The sequence below is a fragment of the Mastigoproctus giganteus genome, chromosome 13 (assembly GCF_048544385.1).
Source record: "Mastigoproctus giganteus isolate SK-2022 chromosome 13, ASM4854438v1, whole genome shotgun sequence".
NCBI classification, from domain to species: domain Eukaryota; kingdom Metazoa; phylum Arthropoda; class Arachnida; order Uropygi; family Thelyphonidae; genus Mastigoproctus; species Mastigoproctus giganteus.
The window spans coordinates 100,172,465-100,187,021 of NC_143587.1; the positions used below are offsets into that span (position 1 = coordinate 100,172,465).

The following is a 14,557-nucleotide window of genomic DNA, read 5'->3' on the forward strand; positions in this document are numbered from 1 at the left end:
CATCATAGTATCCAATCAAATTGGTCAGGCAAGACTTCCCCTTAACAAAACCATGCTGTGTCCGAGCTATAAGTGAAGTCTTGTCTAAATGATCCTGCAGTGCTTCTTTAACCAGTGCCTCCATTAATTTTCCTGGAACAGAAATTAAACTCGGAGGTCTATAATTACTTGTGTTGCCCTTTGATCCTCCTTTGTGAATTTGGGTCACATTTGCACATCTCCAGTCTGTGGGTACCTCCCCTGAGTTCAAGGAAGCTCTCATAATTATGGCTAAGGGTTTGCTTACTTCCTCTGCTGCCTCCTTTAATATAACTGGATAGATCCCATCCACCCCGGGTGCCTTTCTTGTGTTTATCTTCAACAATTTCTCCTCCATTTTACTCTAAGTTATTACAAGATTCTCTAGCTTACTGCTAGAGTTGAATACACATCTGGCATTCCCCTCGCTGAATAACTCCTCATGTGTGAATGTTGATGCAAAATATTCATTTAGTGTGTTAGCTACCTGAGCAGGATCATCAATAGTTGACCCATCGATATCAAGTGGACCAATCTGATTCATCCTCTTCCTTCTAGAGTTTACATAAGTAAAGAACTCTTTGCTGTTTTTCTATGCATCCCTTGCCAAAGATTTCTCATAATCTGCCTTTGCCTGCCTAACCTCCTTTGTAACTTGGTTACAGATCAACTTGTATCTATCATAGGCTTCTGTGTCATGTGTTAATTTGTATGTATCCCATGCATTTTTCTTCTCTGTCATATGCCTCATTAGTTCATCTGACATCCATTTAGGCCTAAACCCTGAACAATATTTCTTAGTTGGTATGTAAAGCCTAGTAGCTTCCAAGGTAAGTTCTTTGAATGCTTCCCATTTTGAATTTGCTGTTGGTAACTTCATCAGTTGGTGCCACTGTATAGAATTTAAATACTGTCTGTCCATCGCGGTCGCCTTTATGAAAGCAATAACCCTTCCCTTTACCCCTAATGGTAGTTACCTCTTTGATTAAATCCCACTTCAGCACACTTTGATCACTGCCACCTAGTGGTTCATTTATCTGCAGATTCTTAATGCATGAAGAATCACTGCTGATAATCAAATCAAGAGTATTCCTCCCTCTAGTTGCCTCCCGAACATGCTGATGTAGAAAACAATCATCCAATAAATCCACAAAAGCCTTGCTAGTGTGTGAGTGACAAACTCCCAAATTCCAGTCATTATCTGGGAAATTAAAATCTCCCATTATAAGACTCTCTGATTTACTAGCCCATCCTATTTCCCTGTACAGTTTCTTATTATACTCCTCAGAGTCATTAGGCCTATAGCACACTCCTACTCTCAATTTTGATCTCCCAATACTTATGTCACACCAAACTGACTCGACACTGCACTGTCCAGCGATGTTGACTGGCTTCACTTCCTTGGATTTTGTGTTTCTTAACTAATAGCATAACCCCTCCTCCCTTCCTATCCTGTCTATCCTTTCTGTAGACGTTGTACTCCCAAATTCCAGTTCTGCAGTCCTTATATCTGTGTGACACTGTGTCTCTGATATACCAACAATATCTGCCTTTGATGTTTTGAGCAATACCTCAAATTCATCAAATTTATTTACTAAACTCCTAGCATTGGTGTACATGCAAGTATACATGCACGTGTTTCTATTCTTAGCTACCCTAACACAACCCATGTGTTTACTTGTACCGCAATGACTCCCAGCAGTCTCTGAAATATCCTGCATCTTGTTTTTCAGGCTTCTGCTCATTCCAATAGAAGCAGTGCAAGAATCTCTTTCACCTCTGCCAGTGGGTACTGTTAATCTATTAGTCTTTGTCTCCCCCAAGCTAGCAGTTTTCCGACCCACCAAACACTGCCTCGATAGCATCAGCAAATATTCTTGCACCCTTTCTATTTAAGTGTATCCCATCCCTGTAGAAGCAATCTCTCCTGTTAACAAGTACAGTCCAGGCTGAAAAAAATTCTACCCCTTGAGCTTTGCAAAATCTTTCCAGGGCTGAATTGATCGACAAGGCTCTCATCATATACTCCCTCCTATCGTGTCTGGGCAGAATTGCAGACACTTTCAAATTCAACCCTATTTTAAGGCTTTTTTTCAACAGTGACCTGTATCAGATCACCTCGCCGGTGCCTAGTCTCCAGACACTGTAATTTGCAAAACGTTAGCCTTTCTTCATAACAGCAACCCTTTGGTCCATTCACTAATCTTGTTACCCTTCTCTGTACTCGTTCCAGCAGCTCTACATCGTTCTTGAAATGAGGCCTCCAGACCTGTATACATTACTCAAGGTGTGGCCTGACCATTGTCTTATACAAGGGAATAATCACCTCCTTATCCCTGCTAGAAAAATTCCTGTATATCATTAACAAGACACCATGAGCTACTCTTGCAGCTCATCTGCACTGCTCAGAGAACTTCATATCTGCCTGCACAATTACCCCCAGGTTCTTTTCATTCTCTACCACTGTCAGTGTAGTACCACAGAGTTGATACGTTGCTCTGGAGTTGCTGTTTCCCATATGTAGTACTCTTCATTTGTAAATGTTAAACTTCATTTGCCACTTCTCAGCCCATCTGCTCAACTTTTCTAGATTCTGTTGCAGCAGTGTACTGTCATTAGTGTCATTTAACACTAATGACAGTACACTGATATCATTAGTGTCATTTAACAACCCTGCCAACCTTCGTGTCGTCTGCAAACTTGGACATTAAGCTTGATTGTCCATCATCAATATCATTTATAAATACAGAAAACAACAATGGAGCCAACACTGAACCCTGAGGAACTCCACTAATAACATTAGTCCACGTTGAGCAGTGTCCATTGATTACAACTCTCTGTCTTCTACCACTGAACCATCCCTTTATCCATAGCAGCAATTTGTCACCAATGCCACACTGCTCCAATTTGTGCAGCAGTCTTCCATGTGGAACAGTATCAGAAGCATTTCTAAGATCCAAATATATAATATATCAAAGTTGTTCTCTGCATCCAGTTCTTTTGTGACTACATCATAGCATCCAATCAAAATGGTCAGGCAAGACTTTCCCTTAACAAAATCATGTTGTGTCTGAGCTATAACTGAATTCTTGTCAAGGCAATCCTGCAGTGCTTCTTTAACCAGTGCTTCCATTAATTTTCCTGGAACAGAATTAAACTAAAGGTCTATAATTACTTGTGTCAGCCTTTGATCCTCCTTTGTGAATTGGGTTTAGATTTGCACATCCCCAGTCTATGTGTACCTCCCCTGAGTCCAAAGAAGCTCTCATAATGATGGCTAGGGGTTTGCTTACTTACTTTGCTGCCTCCTTTAATATAACTGAATAGATCCCATCCACCTAGGGTGCTTTTTTTATGTTTATCCTCAACAATTTCTCCTCCACTTTCCTCTCTGTTATTACAAAATCATCTAGCTCACTGCCAGTGTTTACTTCACCCACACATTCTCCTTCCTGAATAACTGCTCATGTGTGAATGTAGATGCAAAATACTCGTTTAGTTTGTTAGCCACCTGAGCAGGATCCTCAACTGTTGAACCATCAATATCCAGTGGACCAATCTGATTCATCCCTTTCCTTCTTGAGTTTACATAGGTAAAGGACTCTTTTCTGTTTTTCTATGCATCCTTTGCCAATGATTTCTCGTAATCTGCCTTTGCCTGCCTAATCTCCTTTGTGACTTGGTTACAGACCAGCTTATATATATCGTAGGCTTCCATGTCACCCATTGCATGGGATACATACAAATAAATGGGTAACATGGACGCCTATGATAGATATAAGCTGGTCTGTAACCAAGTCACAAAGGAGATTAGGCAGGCAAAGGCAGATTATGAGAAATCTTATGAGAAAGGCAGATTATGAGAAATGCTATATCTCTGTAGCATATAAAATCAGAGAGTATACTGTTTTTATATATTTTATGGTAGTTGTGACTTCATTAATATATTGTAAATGCCGTTTGGCAATCCATTGGAGTTGAGAGCTGCCTGGATGAGCAACTTGTCCATGTGGTTACTGATGCAGAGCTTAGGACTGAAAACAACCCTGAGATCAGTATGCTTTTTGATGATCGGGATAGGACAATTACACAGCATTGGCTAAATATAAGAGAGCATTTTCTTTAAGGAGGAGAATATCATGAATTCAGACTTTTCTGGGTTTATTTTTAATCCAAACTCATTGAGGTACTTTGCAAATTCCAGGAGTGTATTATTAATTGATGTTGTTATCACAAGAAGATCATAGTGTGGAAAAATCAGTGTGAAGCGCTTTACATCATCTGCAAAACAAAGTATCATGCCTGGACTCAACAAGTAAAAAGTGGGGAGATATGCATTGTTAACAAGAGCCCAGATAAGAAACCACCCTGCAACATGCCTGATGAGACACATTGCTTGCATATTTTCCCATGGACAGTAAGCTGGATTGTTCTATTTTGAAGAAGTGATTTGAGGAACTGTAGAGTGTCTCCCTTGATCTGATAATGGTCTGAAAGTATCTTCAGCATTGCAGGAACATTTTATAGAGTTCAAAGCTGCTTAGAGGTCTACACAGGTGACCACAAGCTCTAGTTTTTTCCCTTCTTCTGTTCTTTTCTTCTCTCTTCTCCAAATGCTCTCCCTCTATCTAACTGGGCATGGAGCAGTAGGTGCCAAGTGATCCATACAATAGTTTTCACTTACTTATCATCTAAGGCGGTTTTTTTTTTTTTTTTTAGCTAAAGCCTCAAATTAAGTGGAAGTTTCATTAGCTGGAAGATTAGTGCCATTGCATCATATTGATACACAGCGAACTACCGAAGTAGATAAACTGGCATAGTTTTAATTATATCTCATCTTGTGAAAACTTTCACGAGTTGCCATGGTATTGCACTACCTCGAATAAGTAACGTCTCATCAAAGGAGAAGACTAATGTTACTTATTCTGGTGGGTGGTGGTATCTGCCTAAAATAAGTAACACGTCTTGTCTGTTGATGAAGTGTTACTTATACGAGGTAGTGCAATACCATGGCAACTCGTTGCGAAAATTTCACAATATGAGATAAGATTAAAATTATGTCAATTTATCTACTTCGGTAATTACATACAAACATGATGCAGTGGCACTAACCTGTCCGTTATTTATCATCTATACAATTCAAACATGATTAAATGTTCATCCTAGATGTCAAATTTCCAAGGCTTTCCTAGATTCCAATTGGTTTGGCCAGGACTATTATGAAACCTTGCAGTATATTTTACCTTGCCTGTAATCCAAAAAGTCTTTGGCTTGCCTTCCATCTTTAGGCAAGATGGAAGCCAAAAAAAAAGATGGTAGGCAAAATGTAAGCTACTCGAGGCTGTGATGGGTAGAGAAGTTTACCTTTTGCTATAGTGGCGTCAGGGCATTCTTTTAACAGTTTGTGATGTGTGACAGCACAGGACTTGGAATACTGAATCCAGGGTATGAAGCCTTCCACGTTTATTGACCAGTTGTCTGGTGGGAAGTGCAAAAGTGTACCAAGCTCAGCTCTTATAGGAGAATATGCATAAAGTTTTGATAGCAGTGCATAAGTGATAGTATTCAGCCAATTAGTAATGAGACTGGCAGCTAGTTTGGGATGCCATGATTTGAGGATATTCCAGGGATTGCAGCCAGAAACATAGTGGCATTTCTGAAGGTTGATAGAGGTTAGTGGGAATAACTAAGTTCAGTTTACTATAATACTATTTTATACTCTGAATAAATTAAGCTATTTGAAAATTAAAACCACACAGTTTATTAATGTATATCTTACCAGTTATTGAGGTAGCAACCGAGTTACTTCGATCCTTTTCTGGTATATCATTATAAAGTTCAGGTCGATAACGAGAAAAAGCATCATCCAAAAATTCATAATTAAATGTAATTTCTAGTCTTTTATCATCTTCAGAGCATCCATTGCTTTCAGTACATTTATCAAATATAATTGTAGCAATATCTAAAACACAAAAGGTAAAATAAGGGTGTTTTTAATGACATAAGAAAAATTAGTAAATAAATGTATAATTATATGTATTTATAATTAAAACAACTAAATTATGTTGTGAATTTCTTTGCAGCTGTTGTTTTGACAAGTAACTAACTTATATGGAAATTTGTAATTTCAAAGTATAGGTGGTTACAATTGGAAAATAACAATCCTAAAATAAATTAAGTACTGAAAGGCAGGTATGATTGTTTGGTTAGTTTGAGTTTTGGTGGTGCATTAGCAACAAAGGATATAATGTGCAAACCAGGTCATATAAAAGATTTGAAAAAAAATATATATTTCAGTAACCTATGGAACTATTAAATAAGTAACTCGAAGGTTCTAACTACTTGAGCATATATATAATTTTGTGTTTAGCTAAGGAATTTTTACTTTTATCGATATGGTATATCATAATGTGCATCTCGAACTTGATAGTAAGGTATAACGTAAAACTAGATAGCACAATAAGTATCAAAGCAAATAGGAATCTACTAGTTTAGTGTAGTATTGTCAATTCATCATGAACTTGGTCCGGCTTAGGTCTTTTAAGACCTGTTCCGTTGTAGCTCTTGGAGGTGGTCTTGATCTCGCCATTGTTGTCTTGGTCGACCAACATCTCTCTTGCCTGTAGGGCACCTCTGTAGCCAGGTGAGCAGGAGCAGCAGTGCATAGCACACGCTTCTTAATTAGACCGGGGTTCGAACCTGTGACCACTAAATATGGAGGATGTGGAAAGGTCAAGGAATGACCACCGCATATCCCCGGAGCAATATGGCCTTAGTCGCTAATGCTCCTAAAAACCAAATAACACCATCTTGCCTGTAGGTTTGTAGTTAAAGGCTAATTTTGGGATCCAGTCTAGGTTCATTCTTTGTATGTGGCTGATCCATTTTTCCTGATACCGTTTTATGTCATTTACTATGTTATCTATTTTTGATTTCTCACAGATATCTAAATTTCTTTGGTGGTCTAGTCTTTTAAAGCCTAATAATGGTCTTAAAAATCTCATTTGTGATGCTTCTAGTTTGTGTGCATCTTTCTTATTTATGATCCAAGTCTCACAGCTGTAGAAGAGGGCTGGTTTTGAAGTGATGTTGTGCAGTCGTAATTTTGTTTCAGTTGTCATTTGTTTTCCGAAGTAGCGTTTAATCGTTCCAGTCATTTTATTATATTTTTGTAGTTTAGTGTGGATGTCGTTCCTTTCATTTGATATTAAATTTCCCAAATAGTGAAGTCAGATATTTGTTCTATTATTTTATCATCAATAACAATTTTGACTCTTTGTATGTTTTTTTTCTACATAATCCCATTGATTTTGTTTTTGAGGTGGAGATTTTCATCTCGTACTTTTTACCTATTTTATTAAGTTCATTTGCTGCTATCTGTAGTTAATCTTTGGATTTTGCAATTATAACTTGATCATCAGCATATAATATAGTTTGGATTTTATTCCTTTGTTAATTGTTTGTTTCCTTTCTTTAAGAATTTTATTGATGTAGATATTAAATATTGTCAATTAAATATGAGTCTGCTCATTTCTATTGAAATGAGCAGAAGCCTGAAAAACAAGATGCAGGATATTTCAGAGACTGCTGGGAGTCATTGCGGTACATGTAAACACATGGGTTGTGTTAGGGTAGCTAAGAATAGAAACAGGTGCATGTATACCTGCGTGTACACCAATGCTAGGAGTTTGGTAAATAAATTTGATGAATTTGAGGTATTGCTCAATACATCAAAGGCAGATATTGTTGGGATATCAGAGACGTGGTGTCACACAGATATAAGTAATGCGGAACTGGAATTTGGGGAATACAATGTGTATAGAAAGGATAGACAGGACAGGAGGGGAGGAGGGGTTATGCTATTAATTAAGAAACACATAAAGTCCAAGGAAGTGAAGCCAGTTGACATCGATGGACAGGGCAGTGTCGAGTCAGTTTGGTGTGACATAAGCATAGGGAAATCAAAATTGAGAGTAGGAGTGTCCTATAGGCCTAATGACTCTGATGAGTATAATAAGATATTGTACAAGGACATAGAGTGGGCCAGTAAATCAGAGAGTCTTATAATGGGGGATTTTAATTTCCCAGATATTGACTGGAATTTGTGGGTTGGTCACTCGCACACTAGCAAGGCTTTTGTGGATTTATTGGATGATTGTTTTCTACATCAGCACGTTCGTGAGGCAACAAGAGGGAGCAATACTCTTGATCTGATTATCAGTAGTGATTCTTCATGCATTAAGAATCTGCAGGTAAATGAACCACTAGGTGGCAGTGATCACAGTGTGTTGAAGTGGGATTTACTCAAGGAGGTAACTACCATCAGAGGTAAAGGGAAGGGTTTTTGTTTTCGTAAAGGCGACTATGATGGTCTGAGACAGTATTTAAATTCTATACAGTGGGACCAACTGATGATGTTACCAACAGCAAACTTAAAATGGGAGGCATTCAAGGAACTAATCTTGGAGGCTACCAGGCTTTACATACCAACTAAGAAATATTGTTCAAGGTTTAGGCCTAAATGGTTGTCAGATGAACTAATGAGACATGTGGCAGAGAAGAAAAATGCATGGGATACATACAAATTAATGGGTGACATGGAAGCCTATGATAGATATAAGTTGGTCTGTAACCAAGTCACAAAGGAGATTAGGCAGGCAAAGGCAGACTACGAAAAATCCTTGGCAAAGGATGTAAAGAAAAACAGAAAAGAGTTCTTTACATATTTAAACTCAAGAAGGAAAGGGATGAATCAGATTGGTCCACTGGATATTGATGGTTCAACAGTTGAGGATCCTGCTCAGGTGGCTAACAATTTAAACGAGTATTTTGCATCTACATTCACGCATGAGGAGTTATTCAGGAAGGAGAATGATGTAGGTAAAGTAAACATTGGCAGTGAGCTGGATGATTTTGTAATAACTGAGAGGAAAGTGGAGGAGAGATTGTTGAGGATAAACATAAAAAAGGCACCTGGGGTGGATGGGATCTATCCAGTTATATTAAAGGAGGCAGCAAAGGAAGTAAGCAAGCCCCTAGCCATAATTATGAGAGCTTCTTTGGACTCAGGGGAGGTACCCATAGACTGGAGATGTGCAAATGTAACCCCAATTCACAAAGGAGGATCAAAGGCTGACACAAGTAATTATAGACCTGTTAGTTTAACTTCTGTTCCAGGTAAATTAATGGAGGCACTGGTTAAAGAAGCACTGCAGGATCATCTAGACAAGAATTCAGTTATAGCTCAGACGCAGCACGGTTTTGTTAAGGGCAGGTCTTGCCTGACCAATTTGATTGGATACTATGATGTAGTCACAAAAGAACTGGATGCAGGGAATAACTTTGATATTATATATTTGGATCTTAGAAGGGCTTTTGATACTGTTGCACATGGAAGACTGCTGCACAAATTGGAGCAGTGTGGCATTGGAGGCAAATTGCTGCTATGGATAAGGGGATGGTTGAGTGGCAGAAGACAGAGTGGTAATCAATGGACACTGCTCAACGTGGACTAATGTTATTAGTGGAGTTCCTCAGGGTTCAGTGTTGGGTCCGTTGTTGTTTTCGATGTTTATGAATGATATTGATGATGGGATATCAAGTTTAATGTCCAAGTTTGCAGATGATACAAAGGTTGGGAGGGTTGTTAAGGACACTACTGATGCTATGCTGCTGCAACAGGATCTGGAAAGGTTGAGCAGATGGGCTGAGAGGTGGCAAATGAAGTTTAACATTGACAAATGTAAAGTACTACATATGGGAAACAGTAACCCCAGAGCAACGTATCAACTCTGCGGTACTACACTGACAGTGGTGGAGAATGAAAAGGACCTGGGGATAATTGTGCAGGCAGATATGAAGTTCTCTGAGCAGTGCAGACGAGCTGCAAGAGTAGCTCATGGTGTCTTGTCAATGATAAAGAGGAATTTTTCTAGCAGGGATAAGGAGGTGATTATTCCCTTGTATAAGGCAATGGTTAGGCCACATCTTGAGTACTGTATACAGGTCTGGAGGCCTCATTTCAGGAAGGATGTGGAGCTGCTGGAACGGGTACAGAGAAGGGCAACAAGATTAGTGAATGGAACAAAGGGTTGCTCTTACGAAGAAAGGCTTAAGTTTTGCAAATTACAGAGTCTGGAGACTAGGCACCGGAGAGGTGATCTGATAGAGGTGTATAAGGCTTTGAATGGTTTGAGCATGCTCAATGCCAATGGGATTCTTCATCTTGCTCAGAATAATCAGCTCAGAGGGCATAAATTCAAATTGAGCAAGGAAGGATGGACGGATGTCGGATAGATGTGCGGAAATTTGCCTTTGGCCAGCGGGTGGTTGGTTGTTGGAACCGACTTCCATCACTTGTTGTTGAAGTTGATAGCCTAAACAAATTTAAAGCTCAACTGGACAGGTATTTCGAACGAACGGAGGGGTGAAATGGGAGTGGTGTGTGTTTTTTTTTTTTTGGCTGATGCTGAATAAGCTTGCTTTCTTGCATCATATGCCTCTACTAATGCTAATGCTAAATAATTAAATTTGTTAATCTTATTAATTTTCATTGTTAATCAGTTAAGTTGTATTTAAATAGAAATCATGCCCCAGACTAGAGCAGCAAAGCAATGGGCACAAAGTAGCAGAGGTGCTGTGGCTTGAGGGAGAACTGAAGGATGCGATCTTCCAATGCATCACAGCTTAAAAAAAATTGAAACTTGTAAAAGGTTTGCAGTCTTTGTGTGGCAGAGATGCAAAGAGTGTGAAGGTATTAGGCACCAACTCAGCATTCTGATGGGCATCAATGAGAGTTTGAAGTGTAGGGCACATGCCCTCAAAGGATTTAAAATGGGGGCCCATCAAGCTCTTAGCTGCCTAACTCAATGCCAGAGCTTACTCTTAGGCATCAGGCAACACAACAGGGCCCCAAGTGCCAAGCGAATTCGAGGTCAAGTGATATTTCTGCGATCTATAGAGTGCTCTTCAAAAGCGAATAAAGTTGTTTATAAGCTCCTCCTTTTCTCTTAGCAATCTTATTTTTAAAACTGTTCTATATTTGAAAATCCATAAGTTAGAACAAAGAAAAGAAACCCACCTTTCTTTATTTATCCATATATTTCTAGTTAACTAACCAACTAACACTTTAACTGCTTGGTCTCCTAGCGGCATTGCTCCTGCTTCCCTGTGATGTGGCCAGAAACCTTGGCAGAAAAGTCCTCTTGCCAAGGCTAAAAGGAGCAAACATAGCAAACACAGACCATCGGGATAGTGAGAACGAAAATTCAAAGAGAAAAGACTGATCGGATGGAGCAATCTTGCCCATCATTCTTAATAATCCACTCACTTATTAGTCAACCCAAATTGTCTCCCTTTTTCAGAAACATTTATTATTAATAGCCATATGGTGCAAGGAAGCCTGAGGCTTATGCTGCACCAGAAAAAAAATTCCCAAGTTACCCTGAGAGAGAGAGAGAGAGAGAGAGAGAGAGAGAGAGAGAGAGAGAGAGAGAGAGAGAGAGAGAGAGAGAGAGAGGAGTAGAAGGGAATTACCAAGAAAAAGAAGAATGATGATATCCAGCTCAGGACCCTGGGTATGCCAAGCCCATACTCGCCAGATGTGAGCCCCCGGGGTTATCAGGAGGGTATTGCAGGATCTCTCAACAAGGTGAAGAGACTGCAATCAGGAGAACTACTAATAGAAACCAAGAACCAAAGACATTCTGAAAAGCTTTTACAACTAACAAGCTTTGCTGGCTTTCCCGTGAAAATATCTCCTCACACAACGTTAAGCTCATGTCATATCTAGTTGGGATTTACTAAATGTCACCGAGGAAGAAATAACCTAAGCACTGCAGAGACAGAACATAATTGACGCAAAAAGAATAATGATTAAAAAAAGATAATCAACTATTATCAATATGCCAAACTTATCCTCCTCTGTAAAAGCAGGTTATTTATTTTGTCATATTCGCCCCTACATTCCCAACCCTTTAAGATGGCCATACTTTTGTCATTTATAAATGACAAAAGTATGGCCATTCTCAAACTGTATGTAGACGAATTCCTGTCTGCCCCAACTGTGTGTCCTCAGACCACAAACAAAATAACTGTACAGCTACAAAAATGACCTGTCCAAATTGCAAAGGTGCCATCCTGCATATTCCAAGACATGTGAAAAGTGGAAAACTGAGAAAAAAAAAAAATCAAGGTTGAGAACAAAGTCAGTTACCAAGAAGCAAGAAAACTAGTTGCACCAACTATAAACCAAAATATTACCTGTGCAAATGCTGTAAAAAAAATATCAAGCAGTCTCCGTTCAAACTGATATCACAGTTCCTATTAATAAATCAATTTCTGATTGGGCTAGAAATGTTCTCTCAGAGCTACAATCAAGTGTACACAAGCAAAAATCCAAGGCCTCAGACCAAGCAGACAGTACCAGCAGCATCTCCTCCTCCAGTGATTGCTACCACATCCCAGCAGCAATCACTGGAGGAGGAGGAGTCTCCATTCAAACTGATATCACAGTTAGCATTAGTATTAGTAGAGGCATACGATGCAAGAAAGCAAGCTTATGCAGCATCAGCCGGGGGGGGAAGAAAAAAAAACCATTTCATCCCTCTGTTTGTTCCAAATACCTGTCCAGCTCAGCCTTAATTTATTTAGGCTATCAACTTCCACAACAAAAGGTGGAAGTCTCTTCCACCAATCAACTACCCGCTGGCTAAAGGCAAACTTCTGCACATCTATCCTACAACTGTCTTTCCTCAATTTGAATTTATGCTCTCTCAGGTGATTATTCTGAGCAAGAGGAAGAATCCCATCAGCATTGAGCATGCTCAAACCATTCGAGGCTTTATACACCTCGATCAGATCACCTTGCAGGTGCTTAGTCTCCAGACACTGTAATCTGCAAAACTTAAGCATTCCTTCATAAGAGCAACCCTTACATTGATATTGCCCTTGGCAATATCATGTCCCATTCCTGATTGCTCCAAAAATCAAATGAGCAGTGCATTTTAAAAGGCTGTGATTCAGAGGGCAATTGCCCCCCCTCAGCTCTCCCCTGAGCCACAGCACTCCCATTAGCTTGAGCATTTTGCTTTGCTGCTCTGGTCTGGGTCATGATTTCGATTCAATTTCAGTACAAAATTATAACCCTAAACTTATATCCCAATTCAGTTATAATACTATATGTGTGTATATATATATATATATATATATATATATATATATATTTTTTTTTTTTTTTTATTTCAGTATCGAGTATTATCTCCAAGTTTCATTATATAACTTCCGTATCAAGTTATGTATTAATTAATAATGTTCTGTTTGTAAAATCTGAGTTTCCTACTAATACATCAATTTCTGATTGGGCTAGAAATGTCCTCTCAGAGCTAAAAATTGGGCTAGAAATGTCCTCTCAATCAAGTGTACACAAGCAACAATCCAAGGCCTCAGACCAAGCAAATAACACTCCTCTGACAATACCAGCAGCATCTCCTCCTCCAGTGATTGCTACCACATCCTGTATAACAAACTCGAATGCTATGAAAAATATTCAGGACGCTACCGTGGACACAGATGGCACATCTATACAGGAAGTTCCTATTTTAGAAATACAGGCCAAACAAGAAGAAATGGACACTGGTAGGCCAGTTTTCCTTAAAAAAAGACAAACAAAAATTGGAATGTCATAAACCAGTCACCTTCGAAAAGCAGTCAGAATCAGCTCCAACTAAACAGAAATAATGCCTTGCATTTTACAATGGAACTGCAAAGGCTTTCATTGCAATACAGAAGATATCTAAGGTCTAATTAATCATTATTCTCCAGTTGCCCTTAGTCCTCAGGAAACGTACTTAACCTCGCAAATTTCTCCTTCGATAAAGAACTATTGCCTTTATCGAAGAGATCGGAATACAGCTAATGCTTCCCATGGTGTGACAATCCTAGTAAATTCAAAGATCCCAACTAAACACCATTTCCATTTGAAGATACCACTTCAAATGGAAATAGAAGCTGTTGCTGTTTGTATAACTCTACATATTGCAATAACACTTGTCTTAATATATCTACCGCAAAACCATATTTACTGTTTAAAAGATCTCGAAGGCTTCTTCATACAGTTACTTCCACCTCTCTGTATATTAGGGGACTTTAATGGGCACCACCCCTTATGGGGTGCTACTAAATTAGATAGGCAGGGTCGACTCATTGAAAGATTTTTAGAGGACTAAATCTCGCTATTCTTTAATACTGGTGCACCCACACATGTACAGCTCCCAACTGGACACACATCAGCAATAGAACTCTCAATTTGTTCTCCAGTACTGCTCCCAACTGTAGAGTAGTACGTAATAAATGATCTCATGGGCAGCGACCATTTCCCAATAATATGCAACTTTTTCATAGCACAGATTCCTTCAACTCAACCCTGCAGAAAATGGAAATTTGTCTGTGTAAATTGGACAAAATTTCAGTCATCAATCACCCTTGATGAGGAAAAAATTTGACTCCAGTCTATTGACTATGTGACAGATAACATCACGTC

The 14,557-nt window shown here is 39.1% G+C and overlaps 1 protein-coding gene across 1 annotated transcript in view; it reads right to left on the minus strand.

Moving 5' to 3' along the window:
• LOC150076305 (transient receptor potential cation channel subfamily A member 1 homolog) overlaps positions 1-14,557 on the minus strand; it is a 379,883-nt gene that overhangs the window by 88,509 nt on the left and 276,817 nt on the right. Inside the window, exon 16 of the mRNA XM_090387313.1 lies at positions 5,798-5,980. Coding sequence (XP_090243439.1) covers positions 5,798-5,980 — 183 coding nt within the window. The remainder of the gene's footprint in view (positions 1-5,797; positions 5,981-14,557) is intronic.